Source organism: Pyxicephalus adspersus, chromosome 3 (genome assembly GCF_032062135.1).
Source record: "Pyxicephalus adspersus chromosome 3, UCB_Pads_2.0, whole genome shotgun sequence".
Lineage (NCBI taxonomy): Eukaryota > Metazoa > Chordata > Amphibia > Anura > Pyxicephalidae > Pyxicephalus > Pyxicephalus adspersus.
Window position 1 is genome coordinate 130,853,875 of NC_092860.1, and position 23,460 is coordinate 130,877,334.

The 23,460-nt window shown below is 40.9% G+C and overlaps 1 protein-coding gene across 2 annotated transcripts in view; it reads left to right on the forward strand.

The window, feature by feature from the left end:
* The window catches only part of LGI2 (leucine rich repeat LGI family member 2), a 39,829-nt gene extending 18,027 nt beyond the window's left edge, over window positions 1–21,802 (forward strand). For both annotated transcript variants that reach the window (XM_072406372.1, XM_072406373.1), the window contains 5 exons: window positions 9,649–9,720; window positions 9,807–9,878; window positions 14,164–14,333; window positions 15,033–15,197; window positions 15,851–21,802. In XM_072406372.1, the coding sequence (XP_072262473.1) occupies window positions 9,649–9,720; window positions 9,807–9,878; window positions 14,164–14,333; window positions 15,033–15,197; window positions 15,851–16,668 (1,297 nt within the window). In that variant the 3' untranslated portion in view covers window positions 16,669–21,802. The remainder of the gene's footprint in view (window positions 1–9,648; window positions 9,721–9,806; window positions 9,879–14,163; window positions 14,334–15,032; window positions 15,198–15,850) is intronic.
* Window positions 21,803–23,460: the final 1,658 nt, after the last annotated feature.

The following is a 23,460-nucleotide window of genomic DNA, read 5'->3' on the forward strand; positions in this document are numbered from 1 at the left end:
CACATTCCTGAAACCAAAGAGGGGAAGCATGAGGGCTCAGCCTGGCTATTTGTACAATGGCTATACACCAAAGCAACATTCCACGGGATGATAGAATTGGGTATATTATAGAAATTTGGCATGACATTGGCAATAAGACATTGGCGTAAAGGGGGGAGACTTGAACTTTGGATTTATTAAAGGAGGCGATTTGACTATACCAAAAATATTTTTCTGGTCTGATCCTATATTTTTGCATTAAAAAATGGAAGTTCACAATGTCTTGACCTCAAATTGAATTGCCAGTTCACACAAACCCTTTGCTTTTCCACTATTGAAACTGTTGTGATTGGAATTACCCCAAAGCAAGGTTAGTAGTATGTGGGAAGAACATAAAACTCCTTTTCCTCTACACCTGTCCCAAATGGAGTATAGGTCTTAGTTTTGGTGTCACGTATATAATTGCTTTAATGGCAATGGAAGAACAGGTTGGTTCTAGATCAGTCCACTGGGGAGCCAAGGACCTCCAGTTCCCCTTGGTATCTCAGGGTGAAAAGCATGGATTTGTTGATTCTGTCGTACCTATCATCAAATATATTAAAAGATCTTATTTTGAAGGTCTTAAGGACCAGTCTAGCGATGGAAATTTGGAATGTCCAGTATAGAAATAGCAGTTCATTATTAAGGCTCCAATTCTTCCGAACAAAGACAGTGGAACGGCAGAACATCTATCTAAATATTTATAGATCTGTCTCAAAACAGGAGGGTAATTCAATTTTGTATGGAGAGTTGACCAAATGAGTATGCTAAATCCCCAGATAGGGTCTGTCCTCTAAGTGAAATTAACACTATGTTTATTGTTTCAGCAGGTTGAAATTGAGGGATTTACTGGACATTAAATAAAATAGAAAAATACATAATTGCAAATTAAAGTATTTCTATTTATTACATCAATTTACAAGTATCTAGGGTAAGATTATGTATACCAACCTCATAAATACAACCATAATCTCGGAACAGTCATTATTATATTAGGTTTCCATAGCACCATCCAGATTCGTCATATAAATAACTAAAATGAATTGCAGTTATAAGTACCAATAGAATATAATGAGTCGAAGGAGCCAAGAATTCACAACACGTTTCACAGTACCAATAGACTGCTTGTTCAAAGGATACAAAAGCACACACCATATATTAATGTGACAGGTCTGCAATTTGATCAGGCTTATGTATATTATCAGGGCTTAAGATGCCACAATGTAGGGAAAGGGACTCTCACAGCAATTAAACCAGGAGGGTAGTTTAGCATTTAATATAGTTACATAGTTAGTCAGGTTGAAAAAGAGATAAGTCCATCAAGTTCAACCACTAGGGAAATAAACATATCCCACATATAAAAACCCTATGGTCATAGTTGGTCCAGATGAAGGGAAAAAAAACCCTGGTACAATCTGAAAACAAAGGGAGTTCCAAAAGAGAAAATAGGACTAATAGGATCAGGTAAACCGGAAAAGTGCCAAGCCTTGGTTTGGACAATATATTGTATATATTGTATGAAGAAAGAAAAGAGGAAGAGGAAACAAGGCTTTTTAGGGGGCACTCAATTTTTACCTGATAAAAAATAATTACTTGATAATAATGATCAAATTGTGTCAAATGACATAACATAAAACTTTACCTTTACCTTTTAAGCATTAATAAAACCATACATACAGTGTTACCACAAAGGCAAATAATGTTTTTGATAAAAGCCTGAGACGATTTGTTACTTGTACATTCATAATGTAAATAAAAACATAATACAAAACTCCTTACCTGAGGCGTTTCGCCCATTTAGGCCTAGAAGCCTAATGTTCAAGTATGTACAAGTAACAAATGGTCTCAGGCTTTTATCAAAAACATTAATCGCCTTTGTGGTAACACTGTATGAATGGTTTTATCAATGCAAGTTCGATGTTATGTAATTTGACACAATTTGATGAATAATAAAGTATATATTTTTTTATAAGGTATTAATTGAGTGCCACCTAAAAAGCCTTCCTTCATCTTCCTCTTTTCTTTCTTCATACGATATACCTTTTACAATTTGCTTCAACGAGGGAAAAAATTCCTTTTCTGATTCCATGAGGCAATCGGATGTTCCCTGGATCAACAGTCTCTGTTATTCTGTAATTTTGGAATTGAATGTATTAAGGAAATACGTAGCAAGTAAGCTGGATGACCTAAGCAGAAGAGATGGCTCAGGAAACATTTCACTCAGATTGGTGCGCTGTAATGGAGGATCAGCGCTCCACATGCCCGGGGAGCCAATTCACTCCAAGTGAAATTATAATTAGCTTTCAGAAGTTTAGGAGGTCATGTGCCAGTTTTAAGATTTAGTGCTACAGATTTACTTCTATTAATATATAGGCTGGAGATTGATGCATAAAAGAGATGGAGCAGGTTAGGTATGATGGGCAAAGGGGAGGTTACGAAGATTGGGAACGTCATCTGCAAAGAGGGTGCATTTGTGCTTTATGCCTTTAATGTCTGGGTGGATGTAGATTGTGATCACCAAAGGCTTGGTGATCACTTGGGCAAAGAGAAGTGGAATGGTGGACACCCCTGTCTAGTGCCTCTAGCAATTGGGATCAAGGGAAACTTTTAGCATGACATGAGTAGAGGGACCATCAACATAGTATCAAGAGGCCCTATAGGTACTTTATGGTGGTCTGTCCAGAGAAGCATAGCTTTTCACAAAGAGCCTCCTTCCCAATTTGAGTTATCCATAGCGATAATACTAATTACCCTGCTTATTTGACCTGAGGCCTGACAGTATCGAAGGGTCAGGGTGTATGTACTGAAGGAGGAAAGACTCTCGCCTGATTGCTACATTTTAATTATAATTTTTAATTTGCAGTTTATCAAAGAAATTGGTCTGCATTTTGCCCCATCTGAGTTGTCTTTTTCTAGTTATGGGATCACATTATTAAAGATGTTTTTTTTTCAGCTGTAGGTAAAATATTAATTTTTCAGGGAGAACTGAAAACAGATACCATGAGGGTGCAGGGAACCCTGCAACTTTTTTATACTAGCAATTGGGAAAGCTATCAAGGTCTGGGGCCCACCTGGTTTGAGGTGTTTAATAACTGCAATTACTTAACCAGTAAATGCCAACCCAGGATTTCCCTATGTTATTCATGTAAAGTGGCCAAGTTAATGCAGGAGAAAAAAAAGAAACTAGGGATGATTAAATATTTTAGGGAGACAGGTTGACTTTAAAGTGACTTTCATAAGTAAAAAGTCTCAAGCAAGCACATACCTGTAAAGAGAAAACATAATAACAGAATATTTAACTTAATTACTGTCGGTTCTGCTCTTTTTGTGGAAGCAGAGGTCCAATATTCCCTTCAGAGTCAGGCTTATAGTTCTGCAATATGCAAATTCCATGCTTCCTGGTGATTCAGATACAATTTACCTGGGATAGCAATTGGCTAGAGCACGGGTGTCAAACTCTGCCCCCCAATGTCCTTTTTTTTGGCCCCAAAAAGGATTCCTAAATATGAACTGCAGCTGGCCCACCGCTGCATTTAAATAGCGCCGATACTACAATTCTTGGCATCACTCGCGTCTATGTGTGGCCCCGCATTTGACTGTTTTATAGAAGCAAATCATGCTGGAAATTTTAGTAGCGGCGCTATTTCAATAAAGAGGCTGTTTCAGCGGCGGGCAACTCATTTAGCTTTGCGTCTGGCATGTCTAGCAATATTATTTTATGAAAATCCAACCATTCAAGTCCATGCCTTGGAGTAGCAAGGGAAAGTACAGCTGAGAGGGAGCAGCTGTAGTTTTCCTTGCTACTCCAAGGCATAAACTTGAATGTTTGGATTTTCATAAAAGAATATTGTTATTATAATTGTTAGCCTGTGCAAAAAGGTTACCATTGAAATTTCATTTAGAAGGCTACAAATAGAGAAAGAGGCATAAGGTGTTTTCTTAATAAAATTTAAAAAAAATGTAATCCTCTTTCTCTATTATAAGCTTGTTCCAGATTCAATGTGAAGCAAAACCTCTTTGTTTCCATATAAAAAGGGTTTATTTTGGCCCTCTGTGTATTTGAGTTTGACACCCCTGGGTTAGAGCATGCTAAATGTCAATCAGCCAAAAAATTAAGCAGGCGCTACATGACTTGCTACAGACTCACAATGAGTAAGCAACTTCAGTACAGAAAAGGAACCTGTACAACTGTGCAAGACTGAGAGAAATGCCATATGCACTTAAAGGGATAACTGCTTCTTCTGGTAAAGGATAGATAAATGGGCATCCATGCTTACCTTATTCCTCACTTATGCAAGCCTTTGTGGCACTGTATGACTGGTCCCAAAAAATGCATGACAGCGTACAGCATAAAAACCGTCCCCGCTGTTCAACCAATTAACACCCAACACCAACCCCCTTTTTCCCCCCCCTTCTCTTTTTTTTTTTTTTTTTTTTTTAATAAAACTCTAACTCCAATGTGTTGGAAAAAACTGGCCACAGCAGCGGCCCCTTTATTAACACCAAATTATTTTAACAACAAAATAAAACAGATAACTATTTTCCTTTAAACATTGGTCCATGAAAGTCGCCACTCCTAGTTCCTTCATCATCTTCTGTTACAGATCCACCGCCAGGCCCCCAGACACCCATTCACCGTCTCAGGGACAGTTGGCGGATCTCCTTCTTCAACTTAGCCTCCACAACAACCAAGTGTTATGCAAGGCCCACCTTAATATCCGAAACTTTTTCTTTTGCGCCCCCCCATTTTCATTACCTCACCTTTAACTTTCATGGACCCCCCCAAAACATGCCAACTGCCGCAAACTTGACACCTTAAGTTTGCGAGCACCGACACACTCTGACCGCTCGTTCCAGGGCCTCCGCCAGACTCAGCAACCACAGGTCAGTACCCACAGCATTTAAATGCACACCATCATCTCGCAGGAACATCCCCAACTCAGACTCCAACTCCTGATGACGGGCCACCAACCCCCCGATCCGTACCAAAAAACGCCCCACCTCCTTATTGACTTTTATGCGAGCCCTGTTCACCCGCACCACTGACCGAGGTTGACGCCAGGCCAACCTACCCACCATTTCAGACCACACCAGAACTGTGTTGGGGAAAGCATCTCTCAAGAGCAAACAATCACACTTGATGTCCTGTATCAAATCCGCATAGGCCGCGCCCCCAAATCATTCCCACCAACATGCAGTAACAACACATCCGGGACCCTATCCAGGCTAACATACCTTTTTACCTCGAGAACCACGAACCACCCTCCGCCATTGCATACCCGGAATCCCAATCCACCGTACCCTTGCCTCAACCCTGTCCAACCCCATTTGACGACCATTCCTCCTCATATCTGCCCTTCGGGCCCCCCAATAAACATACGAGTGACCCAAGATCCACACCAAACAAGTAGGCCCATCTGTAATAGAAAACAAAAAACAACCAAATAGTCTCATATTAAACAGCGTACTACACAACCCCCCCCCAAAACCCCCCTTTTCTCCCCCCCCCCCATTGACCCTGACACCCAAGTCCAATCTCCCGACCAACCTCACAGCAAGTGCGGTCTAACAAACAAGCTAAAACGCTGTGAATTCCACCGACCAATCCTTTGAATAGCAGCCTGACCCAAACCACCCCTGGCTGCTTCTGTGGCCGCACCAATTCGAAAAGAATGAGCGGCATACTCACCTGGTCTCCTCCCTGAAGCCGCCACACATTTCCGAAAAACCGCCACAGACTGAAAGTGAGTCACCCAGGAACCATTTTCATGCAGGAAAAAAGGACCGCCCTTCCTTGGCCGCACAGCAAGGTACTCACCCACCACCTTCACTGGACATAGCTCACCCCTCTGCAGCCCCCGTAGCACCAATCGAGCCCCTCTGCCCACCTGATCAGTCTTAGACCTGCGGATCCACACCACAACTTGCTGCCCCTCCAACCGTACGTCTTCCCACAGCAGACCTCCTTCCTTGAACTTAGACGGACTGACCACTTCGCTCACACGTAATGCTGCAAAGAAGGACAACACAAACACAGCCCGAAAAAGAACGCTCTCAAACTCACTAAAACACACCACCCCCAGACTACAACAGATGTCTTCCAACATAACAAAAGATATTGGTCGTCTCTTATCTTTCCGCACACCACCCTTCCGCAAACCCTTCAGCGCCTGACGCACAGCAAAACATTTTGTGCTGTCTTCCCAACCCAACAATTTGAATAAAAAGGCTAATGCCGCCAGTTTTCTATTTATAACCCAACTAGACACCCCCACCTGGAAATTCCACAGTAGAAATGACAATACTGCGTCCTCCCCCCCTTTACAAACCCCAAAACCCCCATACCTGTCCACAAAGCCAACCCATTCCTTCCAAATACCGACATATGCCATCCAAGTTCCAACTGACACCGAATTCCTGATTAGCCCAGCAATGGCCCCCAAACCACTGAACAGACTTCCGCCGGACAAGGGGTCCCCCATTCTTCCGCTTCTGGAGCCACCTCTCGAAAACGCTCCCACTGAAAACGAGAGAGGGAATCCGCGATTACATTTTCGCACCCCGGCACGTGCACCGCCCTCAAATGAATGTTCAGCTGCAAACATAATACCACCAAATGCTGCAATAAACACACAACATGCGGAGAAGACGCAGAATTATTGTTAATTACTTCCACAACCCCCATGTTATCGCAAAGGAATCTAACCTTCCGGTTCTTTAAGAAATCACCCCACAACGTCAAAGCCACCACGATTGGAAAAAGCTCAAGCAAAACCAGGTTCTTACACAGCCCTAAACGTTGCCAGTCTTCCGGCCACCTACCTACACTCCAGCGCCCTTCAAAGTAAGCCCCATAACCTGTGCTACCCGCCACGTCAGTCCACAAATCAAATGCCTCATTGCCTACTGAAGATTCCAGCCACAACGATCGACCGTTATAATGATCCAACAACCGTCGCCACACCATCAAATCCCTTTTCAGCACCCGCGTGAGCCGTATAAAATGCTCCGGCCTTTTTATGCCTGCTGTTGCAGCAGCCAGCCGCCGGCTAAAAATCCTGCCCATAGGCATAATCCTACATGCAAAAGCTTACCTAGAAGCGACTGCAAATCCCGCAACCGAATCTTCTCAATGCAACAAGCCTTTTCCACCTCATCCTTCAAAATTTTCAATTTATCTTCCGGCAACCTGCATTCCTTTCGGACAGAATCCAGGACTATACCCAAGAAAGACAGTTCTGTCGTCGGACCCAAGGTTTTATCCTTGGCCAACGGCACCCCAAATTGCTCCGCCACATGTTCCAATGTACCTAAGTTGGCACAAACCAAAGAGCCAGCGGGGCCCACACACAAAAAATCATCGAGGTAATGAATAATAGATTGGACCCCAGAAATATCTTTCACCACCCATTCAAGAAACGAGCTAAACAACTCAAACAAAGAACAAGAGATCGAACAACCCATCGGCAAGCATTTGTCCACAAAAAATTCCCCTTTCCAACAACAACCAAGCAACCAAAAACTAGGAGAAACCACCAGCCTCTCCAATGGCAACTCCCTAAAGGGGCCCGCCATACGACCCAGGGCCACCTCCTTGTTCAGCTTGCCAGTAACCACCTCAGGATTCATCAATGCCGACTTCAAATTCCTCTTCACCCTGTGTATACTTACCAAATTACACGGTATCCTGAAACCCACCCTGAACCCCTCTTCCAAAGTTCTCACTGCCGATTGAACAGGATACCTACCTAGAAAAGGGGACATTCTTTCCACTTTCACCGGAGTCATCCCTTTTTCCTGCAAGCTCGCCAGGGCGCCCCCTACCCCTAGCCGAGCAACGGGAGCCTGAATGCCCTCCCCCACATACGGAGCACTCGTGTTTGAAACGGCATGTGGTTCCAAATTTGCAGGTCCCCTCATTGAACAACCAGCACAAACCCTTTTTCTTACCTGCCAGGGATCCTGCTGGTCCTGGACCCCCGACACTACCCTGAAAGGGCTGTTGCCCCATCCTTGCCGACGTCATAAGTCGCATCCAGAGGCTGATGTCCTTATGATCCCAGCGCATTCCTGGCCGCAGTGCCATCTTCCCGTTGCCTCCTCTTCCTCCTGCGGCAGCTCCCCCTCCGTCACCGGATCTTCAGCCGCGACGCGACCTCCATGTTCGCCCTCTTCCGGGCCCTGATTGATGATGTCACTTCCCCCCCCCTATGACAACCCCTGAACTTCCGCTCTGGGTCGCTCTACGCACTTCCGCCCACAGCTCCCGCCCTTCCGGTTGCAGGACACGTCCCTCTGCTGCCGATCCGCTCCTCCGCACTCTCCGCTGGACCACCGATGCTGCTGGGCTCACCTCCTGGGCTGGAGCCCCGACTGCCGCTCCCAACAAGCCGGACTCCGTCCTCCTGTACCGTCCTTCTCCTCGCCGGTCGGCGCCCCGACTGGTAAGCTGCTCCTCTTCTGGGCCCGCCGGTGCACCACGATTCCCACGGCGCGCGGACCGGCCACGCGGCGAAGCGCCTCGCTGCTGATCCACGGAGGGGTCCCGCCGGGGACAAGGATTCCTCCCGGCTCCCCCACAGGACCCTTAGGATCTTCTCTTCACGGGGGGAGCCGGAGGGTCCCTTGCGGGGCTCCTGCGGCGGCGCTGGACCACCGGGGTAATACTGGGGCTCAAACGTTCCGGCGGCCTTGACCGCCGAGCGCGTCTCACATGGGGGGGATTCGGCATTTCCACCCCCTCTACCCCCTCCAGGGCGGCAGCCACTTGACCCTCTAGCCATGCAGTCCCCCTGGATTCCGCTGCCTGCCTCAGCCTCTTCATTAAATCTTCCACTGCAGCCATAGCATTAAGTCCAAGCGCTTTGTAAAACTGATGCCCCCACCCCTGGGACCCTTCTTTTAAATGCTGTCTATTCCCTTCCCCTTCTCACAATCACCAATCTGATACTTTTATTTTCCCGCACTTTATCCACTCCACACCCCCCTTTCTTTTTTTTTTTTTTTTTTTACTGAACTTTTAACCTCTCCTGCTCGTCCTTTTATCCCCCCCCCCCTGTCACGAGGCCCCTTCGCCCACGTTGTTGCTTCAGGCCTGCTTTCCTGTGCCACTTTAGTATTCCAGTATCATCACATAAGATGCAGGATCAGCAGTCCTGCATTGCATATGGGGATAGCCCAGTCACCTACATGAAGTGTCAGAGATAAAAGAAGTAAGCATATCTGCTTATTCCTCATTCCCTTTCCAAACATGTATTTAATCCTTAAAGTGCAAGAGTCATTTTTACTTAACTTGATTTATCTGTAAGATACTAAATGTGTCACTCTGAAATCATGTGCTTTATCAAGCATGATTTGCATGTCAATAATTGCTGCAAAAACATCTAACATTTTTTTTTACAAAAGCATTTCACACAGCAAAGATCCTGCATTGGGAGTGTTTGGGAATTCTTCTTCTACACCATAAACTGGGGTTCTTAGAATACTAACAAAGGGGATCTGATACATTACATCAATGCTGTGCTCCATATATGCTTTCAGGATTTTATTGCACATTCTAGAGGTTTGCCATGCTTTAATGTATTATTTTCTCAATGCCATCCTTTGGAATGAACATGTCTTTCTTTCTAGGTTTATTGAAGGAAATAAGATAGAGACTATTTCCAGACATGCCTTCCGTGGCCTCCGAGACCTCACTCACCTGTAAGTCTATCTAAATGAATTTCTTCTGTATTTATTTGATTTCTTGTAGCATCAGCTTGTAATAAATACTCCACTCTTACTTCCAGCTCTCTGGCCAATAACCACATTAAGACTCTGCCAAGAGACATCTTCAGTGATTTAAATTCCCTCATCGAGCTGTAAGTATGAAGGTTTACAGTAAGTGTGCGTCAGCAAAGTATTTCAGTTCTGTAAGGGCTCAATTTCACCATTGAGATATTGCATGCTTTATAGCAACACATGCTATATGTGTTGGTATTGTGATCTATGCATTGTAAATAGAACCCCAATGCATCTCCAATCAATGGTGTCCTGTTTGTGCTATAGCACCCTATTCCATTGTCACATGCTCTGCTGCAGTGGTCGCCAACCTTTTCGGACATAAGAACCACTAAACTTACGTGCTCTGGACCGTGCATGCAGGGAGCCATGTGTCACTCAAATGGGAAGAAACTTCCCCCATCGTGTCATCAAGATGCCAGAACCCGCCAACTCTCCCATTACAGGTCTGAGCCTGCGATGGGAGAGTGGGCGAGTTGTGTCCAGAGACATAACCCGCCCACCGACCTGAGCCCGCAATCCGTACGGGAGATATGGTCAGCGTCTCTGGCCAGTGTGCCCGCCTAGCCGGGTCCTTCACCTGACCCCACTGGGAGACGCACTGGCCAGAGCCACAGACCACTAAAATTTTCTTTGCAGACCACTGGTTCACGACCGCCGCTATGCTGCACAAAATAGTTTACTCATTGAACCTAACACATGTCAACAATCGAGTATAGAACACAGTGATGTGATTGGAAAGTACAATCTAATCCAACTTTTTTTAATTAAAAACTTTTTATATAATTTATCTTGCTGTCTGTGTTCCTGTCTGCTGAGGAGTTTCTTCTCAATTTTATTATGGTCACCAGAACAGGAAGGGAGAAATGCTCCCTATAAGTGAACAAGACAGCAAAATAATAAATCCAATGCATAACATATTATTATGTATATATTATGTGTACATAGTGTATGTATAATATTATTATTATTAGTCATTATTTGTATAGCATCAACATATTACACCGTGCTGTACATTAAACAGAGGACAGACAGATACAGACAGTGACACAGGAGGAGGAGAGGACCCTGCCCGAAAGAGCTTTCAATCTAAGAGGTGGGGAGGTAACACACAGTAGGAGGGGGGATATGGAATGGTGGGAAGTAGTGAGAGTTTAAGAGACAGAAGAAGATGGGTAGACAAGTTTGAAAATATGGGTTTTGAGTGCTCTTTTAAATGGGCAGACAGTAGGAGCAAGCCGAATAGGATGAAAAAGACCATTCCAGAGAGTTGGGGCAGTTCTAAAAAAAGTCTTGGAGCCGTGCATGTGATGAGATTATGGATGAGGAATTCAGTGGTAAGTCGTTGGAGGAGTAAAGAGAGTGGCTGGGGAGTATTTTTTTTACCAGGTGAGAAAGGTAAGTGGGACAATAACTGTGGAGGGATTTGAAAGCAAAACACAGGAGCTTGAATTTGAATCTAAGGTGAAATGGAAGCTAATGAAGAAAACTACAAAGAGAGGCAATAGAAGAAGAGCGGTGGGAAGGATGGATAAGTCTGGCTGCAAAATTCATGAGATTCTAGACAAGAGACTCTAGTTAATGGAATAAGCGTAAATCAAATGGGGGGTGATCTGGGGAGAGTGCAGGCAAGTGGCTTAGAGATTTTGGATCTTAAATTTTACTAATGGCTCTCCCCATTGCATGAAAGCCACAGACATCTGCATTCTCCCTCAAAGGTGCTCACTCTCTTTGGTCATACATTTTCCTGATTAATAACAGTAGAGCTAGAACTCAAACTTTAGTTTACAATGATCCTCTGGGGTTACTTATCCCGTAAACTTCATGAGAGATCATTGGTCTAGCTTTAATTTATTTTCACAATGTTCAACACATACCTCTAAACTATTACACTAATGGAGCTCTAAATGTACTTCATAAGTATATTGCACTGGACCTGCTAATGTACTTTTATGCACTATTTCCCAAAGCATAAATAATGCAACTAATATACTGTAAAGAGGAGGCTTAATTAATTGAATGTAAGGGGCTAATCCACAATACAAATGTAGGTATGTATAAAAAAGCAGTGTGGTATGTGTGGTAACCCATTGCAAGCAATGAGCCATCTTCTCTGTCTTATCCTTACTGCTTTAAGCACATACAATGACAAATGTTGTCATTGATTACTTTGGCTTTTATTATATAGACCTAATAACTGTTAGGAATTGTTCTCTTGCGTTGTGCGAATCATTAAATGTGACCCTTTTTTAGCAGCCAAAGCACAGAGAATGCATATAATAGTGTACTGAATTGTGTGTTGGGTTGCCATTCATTTACAATAAATGGAACTGCAACATACCACACTTACAGAAGGTATGACTGACTGATACAATGCACAGTAAAGCATGCATTGTAATGCGTATCGCCATCAGCATGCATCAGTGTGAATGACCCCCTATGATATCCATACAACTCATATCCATCCACCCATATCCATAGAACTCAGGTCCCTGATCAGGTTTTGTTTTGAGGGGTTGTGGGTGCTGATAAAAGACGTCAATCAATGTTTATGGCCACCCAGCCATGGAGGCTATGCAGTGCAGGCTGTGGGAAAAACTGTTAGCACAGTCAGGGGTGCCTACAACTGTTACTAATAATTATTATTTTTAAACTTTTTTAGAACCTATGTGCTGTATTAACACATAGTAAAAAATTTTACACAGTGCAGTGTGGCTCCAATACATCTATACTGCAGCACATCACAATGCGTGTCTGTGTCAGAAAAACTGATTAATGTTCATTATTGTCTGCATTGACAGACAGGGCTTGGTGGCTCATTTAAATGAATATTCTTTCCTATTGCAACATTTACAGCAGAGGCCCTTGACACACATTTATTAATACACATCAATACTAATAAGGAATAAAAAAGGTTGCTTTAACTGTTTGAGCGCCCCACATTTTTTTTTCAGTTTGCTCGCCCCAACATTACAAATGAAATATTTTGTCTGAATCAATCTTGCAGTGCATGTCTTCTGTACATTATGTCTGGAGTTTCTATACATAAGAATAAAAATAATTATTATCTATAAAGAAACAGACAGCCCCCTGTCATCAAATGTGCTATTTAACATCATATTACATCCAGATGAAAAGAAATCAGCGTACTGTCTATCTTTCTCTTCATATAGTTTGTCATTGAATAGGTCTCATTGTGCTATACATCAGTGACTCCATGATATTTGTATGTTGAGTTTTAGTCAGGTATACCCTGTGGTGAGATCACTTAAACAGGTGTGAGGAAGTGAAGACATTGCTGAAAATCCTTTATTTCCCATTAACACTAAACTCTAGGCTCCCCTTAAAAAGAATTCTTTATAGGGATCAGGCAGTTAAGGAAAATGTCAAGAAACAAACTAAAGTGTAATTTAGTAATTTAATTGGCTCACAAAATACAATGCAGTAGCTCCAAAATATAAAAATCATGCAGATGTACACCCTTGTACTACAATTAGACAAAAAAAAGTCTGCATCTGTGATTCTGCTTCTGTGGAGACAATGCATTTTCTAATTTAGTAATTAGACTAATGGCCTAATTGGTGCTAATTAATCATATGGGAATGTCAAGGCGTTCTCTTGTAGGGGAGTTGGAGCAGAACCATGAACAAGCAGTACTTCACTGGACAACCCTGGTGTGTTTGCAAAGTTGAATTACATTACATGAGTAGCTATGGTGTAGGAACATGAACTGTACTGAAAATATCTTAAAGTTGACCTATCCTGTCTATGCCTACTTGCCTTTTCTGACACGTACTCATTAACCTTTTAGGTAAATTACACTGAATTTTAGGATATAGTGCTTTTTTTACCTTTGAAAACTAACTATTAGTCATTTGGCCCATTCTTCCTAATAATTCCGTGCCAGTACCACAAAATTTGCTGAATTAGAAATAAATAGTATAATGGAATGGGAGGTCAGCAAACCTTCCAGTAAAATTTTCCTTAGTCCTGCTCATCATCACCTGTGACTATGAGATGTCTCTTTTTATTGGGTCAATACAGTTGGGCAGGGAATTGCCAACATTATCCAAAAGCAAGTGTCTTGACCCTGCTGTCCTGCCACTACCATGGCATGGGGTGGGTTTGATTTTGATTGGATAAAAATACTGGATATGTCAGGTATGGGCAGAACTGCACTACTGCTGTAGTATACAATTACAAAAAAAGTATACAATTGGTTTCAACAGTAAAGGAACTGCTTGATGTTATGCAAAGATATGTAGTCTTTGATCTCCCACCTTTAAAGTTTTCGTCAGATCCTAAAATAATCATTTTGGGCAAACTAGGTAATAATTTTCTATTTCCTTTATCTTTTTGTTGTAGGGATTTACGGGGCAACATGTTTGAGTGTGACTGCAAAGCCAAATGGCTGTTTTCTTGGCTAAAGATGACAAACTCCACCGTGTCTGATGTGCTTTGTGATGGTCCTCCCGAATATCAAGGAAAAAAACTTAATGATGTGGCAAGCTTTGATTCAGAATGTATAACAACAGGTAGGTCTCAGATGAATACTTTTTAATATATGAAGAGATATAATAGATGGAACAGTTTTGATGAAGTTTTGTCAAATATGTCAGAAGAAATTTAGGTTTCTATGCTTGCAAGAAGACGCTATCTAGAGTTAGTCATTATTGGAACTAAAGTTAAAAAATAAAAAATTGTTGCCAGGCAGGTCCTTCATTGTAGAAGGTGATGTCCTTTCTGCAATAAATCAAACTTACCTGGCTGATTACAATTTTTAACATCACTCACCTGTCCTTGCTCCATCGCAGGTACGGTCTTCACCTGGTCTTCTTCCGGCCACAGTACAACAGTAGTGGAAATACTGGAAGAAAGAGCCGTGCCCTTTAGTATTTACAATCTAAGGGGATAAGGGATAGAAAACAAGTAAGCGGTAATATTATAGTGTACTACAGGCGGACATGATGGCCAATTGGTAACTGCCTAAAGTGTCCTACCAAACATTTAATGTATACCCGAAGATAGTTTTTAGATTGCATTTAAAGATAGTAGATTGGGGAGCGAAGGAAAATTTTATGTAACAAAACCTGTATGTAATATTGAAATAGAGTTAAAAAAGGATGCATATATAGAATATTTTATGTATATGTAGAATCTGCCTGAAGCAACCACTTTATAGAATCCATATAACTTGCACAGCACTAATTCAACTATATTCACTTTATTTGCAGATTTTGTTGTCCAGCAGATATTGACCTATCAGTCTGTGTCAGTGGATACGTTTCAGTATAAGAATGATGTTTTTGTGGCAATAGCACAACCAAGTATGGAGAATTGCATGATTCTTGAATGGGACCACATTGAAATGAACTTCAGAAGCTATGATAATATAACAGGTACTGTGTGATTATTTTATTGATCATCTCTTAAGTAGCATTTTTATTTTTAAATGGACGATGATAGTTTCAAACCTTTGCTGGCTAAATAACATACAGCTTTATTTTTCTTGCCCTGCAAGATAATAATTGCCTGCCCTGGTAGGGAAGGGGGGGGTAAGGAGATTAGGGCAAATTCAGGATACTTTGAACAGATAACTTCGACAAGATAGAGGAAGCTATACAACAGCCCCTATGAACAAGTACTGGTAGACTGGATAGACATAGCTCACTTTAACAAGTTACTAGGAACAAATATTTAGGTATAAATTTGCTTGTCAAGTTTGTATTTTTACTATCATGCCTACTCTCTTTCATCCCTACTATGTTTCATTTTCAAAAGAATATTCAGGTAAATGTAACAGACAAATATACAAATTATCTTGGTTAACTAATTATTTGGTATTTATTCCATCTGAACAGTGTTATATTTTTTTGACAGAAGTAGCTTCTACAGCTTCCCAGTTTAAGCACAAACTCCCCTTGTAATGTTTAAAAGATAGGAAAAGGCTCATTTAAATGTCCTACTTTAAAAAAAAAAACACCAGTTGAATAAAAGTCAATTTACAAACTAAAATGTTTTAACACATAACCTTATATTTCTTTTTTGATAGGTCAGTCCATTGTTGGATGTAAAGCCATACTTATTGATGACCAGGTATTCATGGTGGTAGCTCAGCTATTCGGTGGCTCTCACATATACAAGTATGACGAAAGTTGGGCCAAGTTTACCAAGTTTCAAGATATTGAAGTCTCACGTATATCCAAGCCAAATGATATTGAACTTTTTAAAATTGAAGGTGAAACATATTTTGTTATTGCTGACAGCTCAAAGGCTGGTCTAACTACAGTGTATAAGTGGAATGGTAAAGGGTTTTATTCCTATCAGTCTCTTCATGAATGGTTTCGGGACACTGATGCAGAATTAGTTGAAATCGATGATAAGCCTCATCTTGTTCTATCCAGCCGGTCTCAAGTTCCTCTCATTTTGCAATGGAACAAAAGTACAATGAAATTCACCCCCCATAGTGACATCCCAAACATGGAAGATGTTCTAGCAGTTAAGAGTTTCAAGATGAAAGATGAACTTTATATTGCATTGACCAGATTTATTGGGGACTCTAAAATCATGAAATGGAATGGAAAGCAATTTGTTGACATTCAGGCTCTACCCTCCCGCGGAGCAATGGCATTACAACCATTTACCTTTAAAGACCGGCATTACTTAGCATTGGGTAGTGATTATACTTTTTCACAGATTTACCAGTGGGATCTTGAGAAGACGACTTTTGAGAAGTTCAAAGAGATCTATATCCAAGCCCCTCGTTCTTTTACAGCGGTATCAACTGATCGAAGAGATTTTGTCTTTGCCTCCAGCTTTAAAGGGAACACTCAGATCTTTGAACATGTCATTGTTGACCTTAGCTTGTAACACATCGGTCAACATGTAGACCATGTCAACAAAATGTTCCAAAAGGAGCAGAAAAACACTGACGTATGTATGAGTTGCATACTGTATCTGTACATACACCTAATCTGCATTTTGGGAGCATACATTGATTTTTGGCATGACATTTTTCGTTTAAAATTTTCAATAATTTCAATCCTTTTGTAACTAATACTGAGCAACTGCTTGGGAACAGATTTAACAACGATAGGCAAATATGATTTGTGAGATGTCAGAATAAGCTATTTCTGTATAATGTATGTTATTTGGCTTTCTATAGAGGAGCCAAACAGCCTTCAGCTGTGTTATTAATTCAGTTTTGCAAACCTCAATTTAGGTTTTGCAGTGCATGCTAAAATGCAAGTTACCTCCCAATGTTTAGCTGTTTTTAAGTTGCCCATAAATTCTGACCTATGGTTTGCAAGATTACCAGATTTTTATCATACCTGCGTATGGCCATATTGAAAGGTTACAACTATTTGGTGCAAATACTTTGATCATGCAAAGACCACATAATGTATACTAGCACCTACAGACATTTTATGATTTGTCCATTATGCATCATTGTTGTCAGTCACGTATTGATAAGGAGCAAGAAGGGATGATCTGTACATTATGTTTAAAAATGGTTTCTGTTCACCTGTATATAGGCACCTTCATAGCTAAAGAACAACCTGAGAGCCGAATTGTGGCTACAGATTACTCAAGGCAATATTTTATTTGCAGGCAGTCTTTGATGGACAGAGATGCCCAGTGGTTTCTTATCTCTTTTGGAAACTCCAGCAGTGATATCTCCTTGTGACAGTTCCTAGATATGTTACAACCCTTATGGATTGTATCAATACAATTATGGACTATCACTCCAACTCCAGAGGGGCACTCCACTTTGTCCTTTTGCATTTTACATTAAGTATTGTAAATAAAAGTAGAGGGGGCTCATCTCAAAACAGTGAAAGCGCTGCGTTCATTCTGAGAACTTGACTTCCCAAGATGCTCAAGAAACTGTTATGCCATTTATCTTTGGGCATAACTATTTCTTTAACATGTAGGATATACTGAAGAAAGGTTAGACCTACTGTCTCCTCATTGGGGAGAATTACCCATCCTGCTTGCAAATGAAGATACTCCAACAGGAACACTTTTCCTCTAACTTCATTTGCACATGTGGGATATGAAGTGAAGAAAAATTTCTCGAGTGAAACACAGGGTTCTGAACACCTCCCCACAAGATCCAAAACAGAAAAAAGCTTTGGCTACACAGTCTTTTTTTTGTGTCTCCTAAGGAGTTATAATACCAAATTTGCATGGTCAAACCCAATAGTAGAGGTCTAACAGAATGTATTACCATCTTTTCTTGTAAGAATATTTCTAAGGCTGTATTTTTTGTATGCTATATTTTGTAAAAATGAGCTGAAAGATATATATTGGAAACTGTATGAAAAAACTTTTAATCTCAAGAAACTGATTATTACACCGATAACGGTGCAGTTAAAATGCATAGCTTGTACATGTTCTGCTGTTATTAAATGTAAATCTAGTAATGTCTACAGAAACCTTTCTTAACTACTATTCCTATAGAAGTTGCTGGGTGTTTCTTGAGCAATGAGCCCTTTCCGTTTCTTAGATAAGTAACCACTGATGTGAACCCTCTCTTAAGCTCTCTCACCACAAATTTAAAGATATTTATTCCCACTGACCACAAATGTAATTTGGTCCTTCTTCTACCATCAGTATAGGGGATCCTTCTAATATTCACCAATGCTAGGTGTTTTTTCTTTCACCGATCACTATTCTTGGGGGGCCCTTTTCCACTGAACAACAACGGGAACAATACAATTTTTACATTCTGGCCAATAATTTAGATATATATTGAAGATACCAATTTCCGATTATTATATTTTTCTTAGTTTACTGTTCACCTTAATATACTGAAAGCTTAAAATACAATTCTTTTAGCAGCAGTTCCATTGGACCTTGATGTTATTTAAGCATTTCCATTATGATAGAAGGGTTAAGAAATGCTGGTTCGCCATAGTTATTCTGATAATTCGAGACAAAACCCACTCCTGGCAAGTGCAGAACCTTTCAAATGGAATCAATGAAAATAAAATGGTTACATGAGACTTACAAACCACTAAGGTCTGCAGACTACACTCCAGCGTGCTCTATTATTATAGTAACAACTAAAACATTAGTCCTTTGCCCCTACACCTCAAATTTGGCCTGTAATAGCTGACCTCAGTGACCACATGTGAGGCACAAAAGTGTGAGTGCCATCTTCCATCTTTAGATGCCTGCTATATTAGAGAAGTTTACTATAGGTATGCCTAGTATAGAGCATGTTTAGCTTTAGGATAATGTTCACATTTGCCAAAAAAAGAAAGTATAAATGCATCACAATTGCTAACACATTTCATTTAGTTTAATGGCTGCTGTAAGCTACTCTCTGCATGACTGTTAGGTACAATAGGTTGTTGGGCTGGGGAGATTCCAGTGACCATTGTGCTTTTTGTGCACACAGGTTCATGGAAAACAGTAAAATGAGGTAAGACGCACCAGAATAACTAAAGTGACGCATGAGACAAAAAGTAAATACATAAAATGAATAGAGGGGGCAGATTCTACCCAGATTAGTACTTAATGTTTTATCCAGTTTATAGTGCACCAGTCCACTTTAGCTCCTTTGTTAATATTTGAATAAAGAATAACTGCTTCTATTATTGGAAAAGTCCCAATAAACACCAACTGCTTTCCCTTACATACAGTAAATCAGTACTAAAAGGTTTCCTGGCAATGTTCATTGAATTCAAACTTTTCTTGGTTGTGTGAATGTTATATATGACACAGGATCAGGAAAAGGGTTACACAGCACAAACTTTAGAAAATACCTTACAATGACCCTGTGAGTTGCTGTGTGAATTCTGGCTATACAGGATTACATTGGGTACACAGGATTGAGAATATGGTGAACTCTGAACAAACTCCCTCATTCTAATATAATAAAATGGTTTATCAAATAAAGTATCCCAATAATTAGTGGTATATTTTGCTTGAAGTTGCTTTTAAAGGGAACTTTCACCACTTAAAAAATAAAATAAAAAGTACATTTAAATATACTGCCATTGTAAAATATCTTTACAGTTCTATGAGGTCCACAGCTAGTTTTTATTCTTCTCAAGTCTTATTGTTCCCCATGACAACAAATGTACCAAGTGCTGTAGAAGGGAAGACTTGCTTATGGGTTGTCATTGTAAAAGCCTAAAAAGCACCCTGCCTGCCCCATGTGCCAAAAAAATCCTGCAGCGATGTGCGGAGTTGGGTGGAGGGTGAGTTTGCTCCCTCACTCAGAGAATCCTAGGATGCATTGCTCTCACTTTCTTGTAAATTCCACAGTACTACACGCAGCATGAAAGTTTAAGTAAAGAAGACCAAAAATGGATTGAAAAATTATATTAGTATAGATCTACAAACCGGATACTCCAAAAATGATAAGTAAGCAGGGAGAGTTTATATTTTGTAAGCAAAGTCCTTGAAATGACTTTATATAAAAACTAACTACTGCTCACATTCACTGTCATCCAATAGTGTTCACCAGTTTGCATTCTGTTGTAGGAAGTCGGCTGAAATGTTTAATTTCTTACATCTGAGGATAAATAACACCAGGCTACTGCTATATATTCAGTGACATTAGCATGCTTGTAAAGCCTCCAAATATGCAACAGATCTAAAGAAACCCAGGCAGGTGCATGTTAATGGATACACCTAAGTCATATATACAGAGACCTATCAGTAGGAGGAAACACATGAACAGTATTTTGCCTTACTTTAATCTCCAAGCCAGACCAACTATTTCTGTAGAAGTAGCAGCTATGAAATGACCATGGCAGGCAATGCCAAAACCAATGATGCATGGAACCTACAGGTGTATATGATATGTAAAACAGTGACAAATTCATATTAAAAATCCTACAGGGATCCCATGTCCTAAATTCTTTTAACGCTTGGATCTTTACTTCTTCTGACATAAAGGTGGGGTTGTTGGTATGGAGATTTCTGCTCTCTAGACCCATGATGTTAACATCAGATATGAAAATCAGAATTCTGTACAAATTAAAACTTTGATGTGCCCCCTTCCTCCCCTAGGTAAACCTCTTTTACCTATGCTCCAACCTTAACCACATGGCTGCACAGATCATACACAAAACTCCTGGTGGCTAATAAACTACTAGATAGACCACATTATTGTGTAGTTCATGGACTAATTTAAGCTGTACGTACTGTCCTGGGAAAAAACAATCCTGCACAAAAAAAGGCCTATAGCTAGAAGAATATTGTGCGCAATGCCAAATCTGAACAAGACTTTGGTAAAACTGTTGGCATGCTACAATCTGTATTTTTCTGAATTATTTGCAATATCAATTTGCAATATCATTGAGGTCTTAAAAGCCACTTGCAATAATATTGTTCATGATACAAAATAATGTCTATGACCACATCTACTGCCGGAGACATGAGATGGTATTTTGGGGGTAAAAAAAAGTTGGTGCACTTCCTTAATTTAGAACCAATATCATTTTGGGGTACATTTATGGCTAATTTATCTCACTTCAGATAAGAATAAAATATTTAAAATGCTCAAATAAACACTGCATATACATTTTCTATACTTAAGTGTATAAAACTTAGTTTTATAACTTCACTGCTTAGGGAAAGCCTGGAATTCTTAAAAAAATCAGAGAATGTCATTTTTAATCTGTATTTCATGCACTGATTCTTAGAAATGTTTTATGATGATGCAGCTTCTTGTATGTATGTCATGAAATATGTATAGGGCAATGAGTATACTGTGTGTTTATTCTAATTTTATTCTGAATGTACTATGCAGAAAACTTCATCTCTAGGTCAGCAACGGAGATTTCCAGGAGGTTTGCTACAATTTATAAAATGCGCTAATGTAAATGTAGTTTATATAAAACAAATGTTTAATACAGATTATATAACCTAATAGAAACATTTTACGATTGTATATATATTTATGTTTTTGGTACAATAATATGTTTTTAGTTGTATGCTGTTAGGAATCCACGCACTGATACAAATAAAATAATTACACTTCACTCATTTTTTGGCTTTCTTCTTTCAGTGTAATAATAAAATAGTGGTGGTGCCAAAACTTGATGCTAAGACAACATTCAAACGTATTTGCACACTAGAACCCGTATGCCAGAGGCTTGTTCTCTTTCCTTTTTTCACTATACACCCAGGTTCTGTGGCTCTAAGCTGTGTGTAGTTGGGGAAAGAATTTGGTCATTCTAGTGATGAAGAATGGCAACATATCCGTTCTACCTCTTAATCCTGCTGGCTAAAGTACAAGCACAAGAAACCAATTTCAAACTGCCTTCCCGCTAGTATGAAATACCATCTCAGCTCTCTAAATTTACCCCAGGATTCTCATTCCTGTCCTTCCGCATCTGCCAACATTCGGTCATGTTTATTCATATTTGATGGCAATGCCCCACAGTGTCAGAGTCAGTGTCTAGTCTAAGGTTTTTAGGCTTTTGGCTTCATTGATTCGCACCCTATTCCTAGAAACCCAGCTGTTGCACTGCTCAACCTCAAACCTGGGTTACTCTTCATACCAGTCAGTTTAGTCTACTAACCCATTGAGGTTGACCCTCAATCCCCGGTCTGCGGCCCACTAGTGGCGACTGACAGGGGGCCCACGGACCGGGGATTGAGGGTCAACCCCTGGGTTGGCATCTGACAGGTGGGATGCAAGAGCATGGAGACCAGCGGTGGTCAGTGGCTCTGGTTGGTGCACCCCCCAGTGGGGTCAGGAGAAGGACCCTGCATGGTGGGGGACACCGGCCAGAGCCAAGGACCATGTCCTCCGTATGCATCGCAGGCTTAGGGCGGTGGATGGGTTGTGTCTCTGGAGAGAACCCACCCACTCTCCAATCGCAGGTCTGAGCCTGAGAGTGGGCGGGTTCTGGCATTATGATGTCACTTAAGGGGAAGTTTGAGTGACATGGGCGGTCCAGAGTCTATAGGTTTAGTGGTCTGCGAGCTCCAAAAGGTTGGGGACCACTGTACTAACCCATGGATTAATTGCAGCCAAACAAACTATAGCCAGAGCTTTCTTTCTTGTATTATTCTGAGGTAAAGAAATGTGTGTCCTGCCAATGGAAAACCGCAGAGCCACATTCAATGATAACATGGCTACATTTTCTTCAACCTTTCTATCAGTCTGAACCTAAGCAACATTTAGGTAATCCCCTAATCACTGATTTATGTCCCCCTTAACTTTCTCTTCAGTTAAATGGTTTATTTCATAATTATCTGGTTCAAATGAAAAAGAATTCTAAATACTTATTTTAGTTCTGAAGGTAAGTTAGGAAAATGTATTATAATATATTATAATAATACATTAGGGCACATTCATATATATAAAGTTTAAACAAACACATCTTTACATTTTTAAAAAATATAGAAACATTTCTGCTTTACTTATTAACTTCTACTACCAGAGGTGTAGTCATAAAAAAAGGGGGCACGATACTAATTATGGCGAGCGCGCATGTGCATCATTAATATGTAAATGTGCCCACCCCACTACACCCCTGTCTATGTGTCCCTGCAATTCCATGCGGTTCTGGTGCACCCTTCCCCAGCGTCCTCCTGACCCCCGCAGGGGGTTGGACCAGCCAGAGCCACTTGCAAAAAAAGAGTGGGCACGGTGTTCCCACCTGTGCCCAACCCACTACACCGCTGCCCACT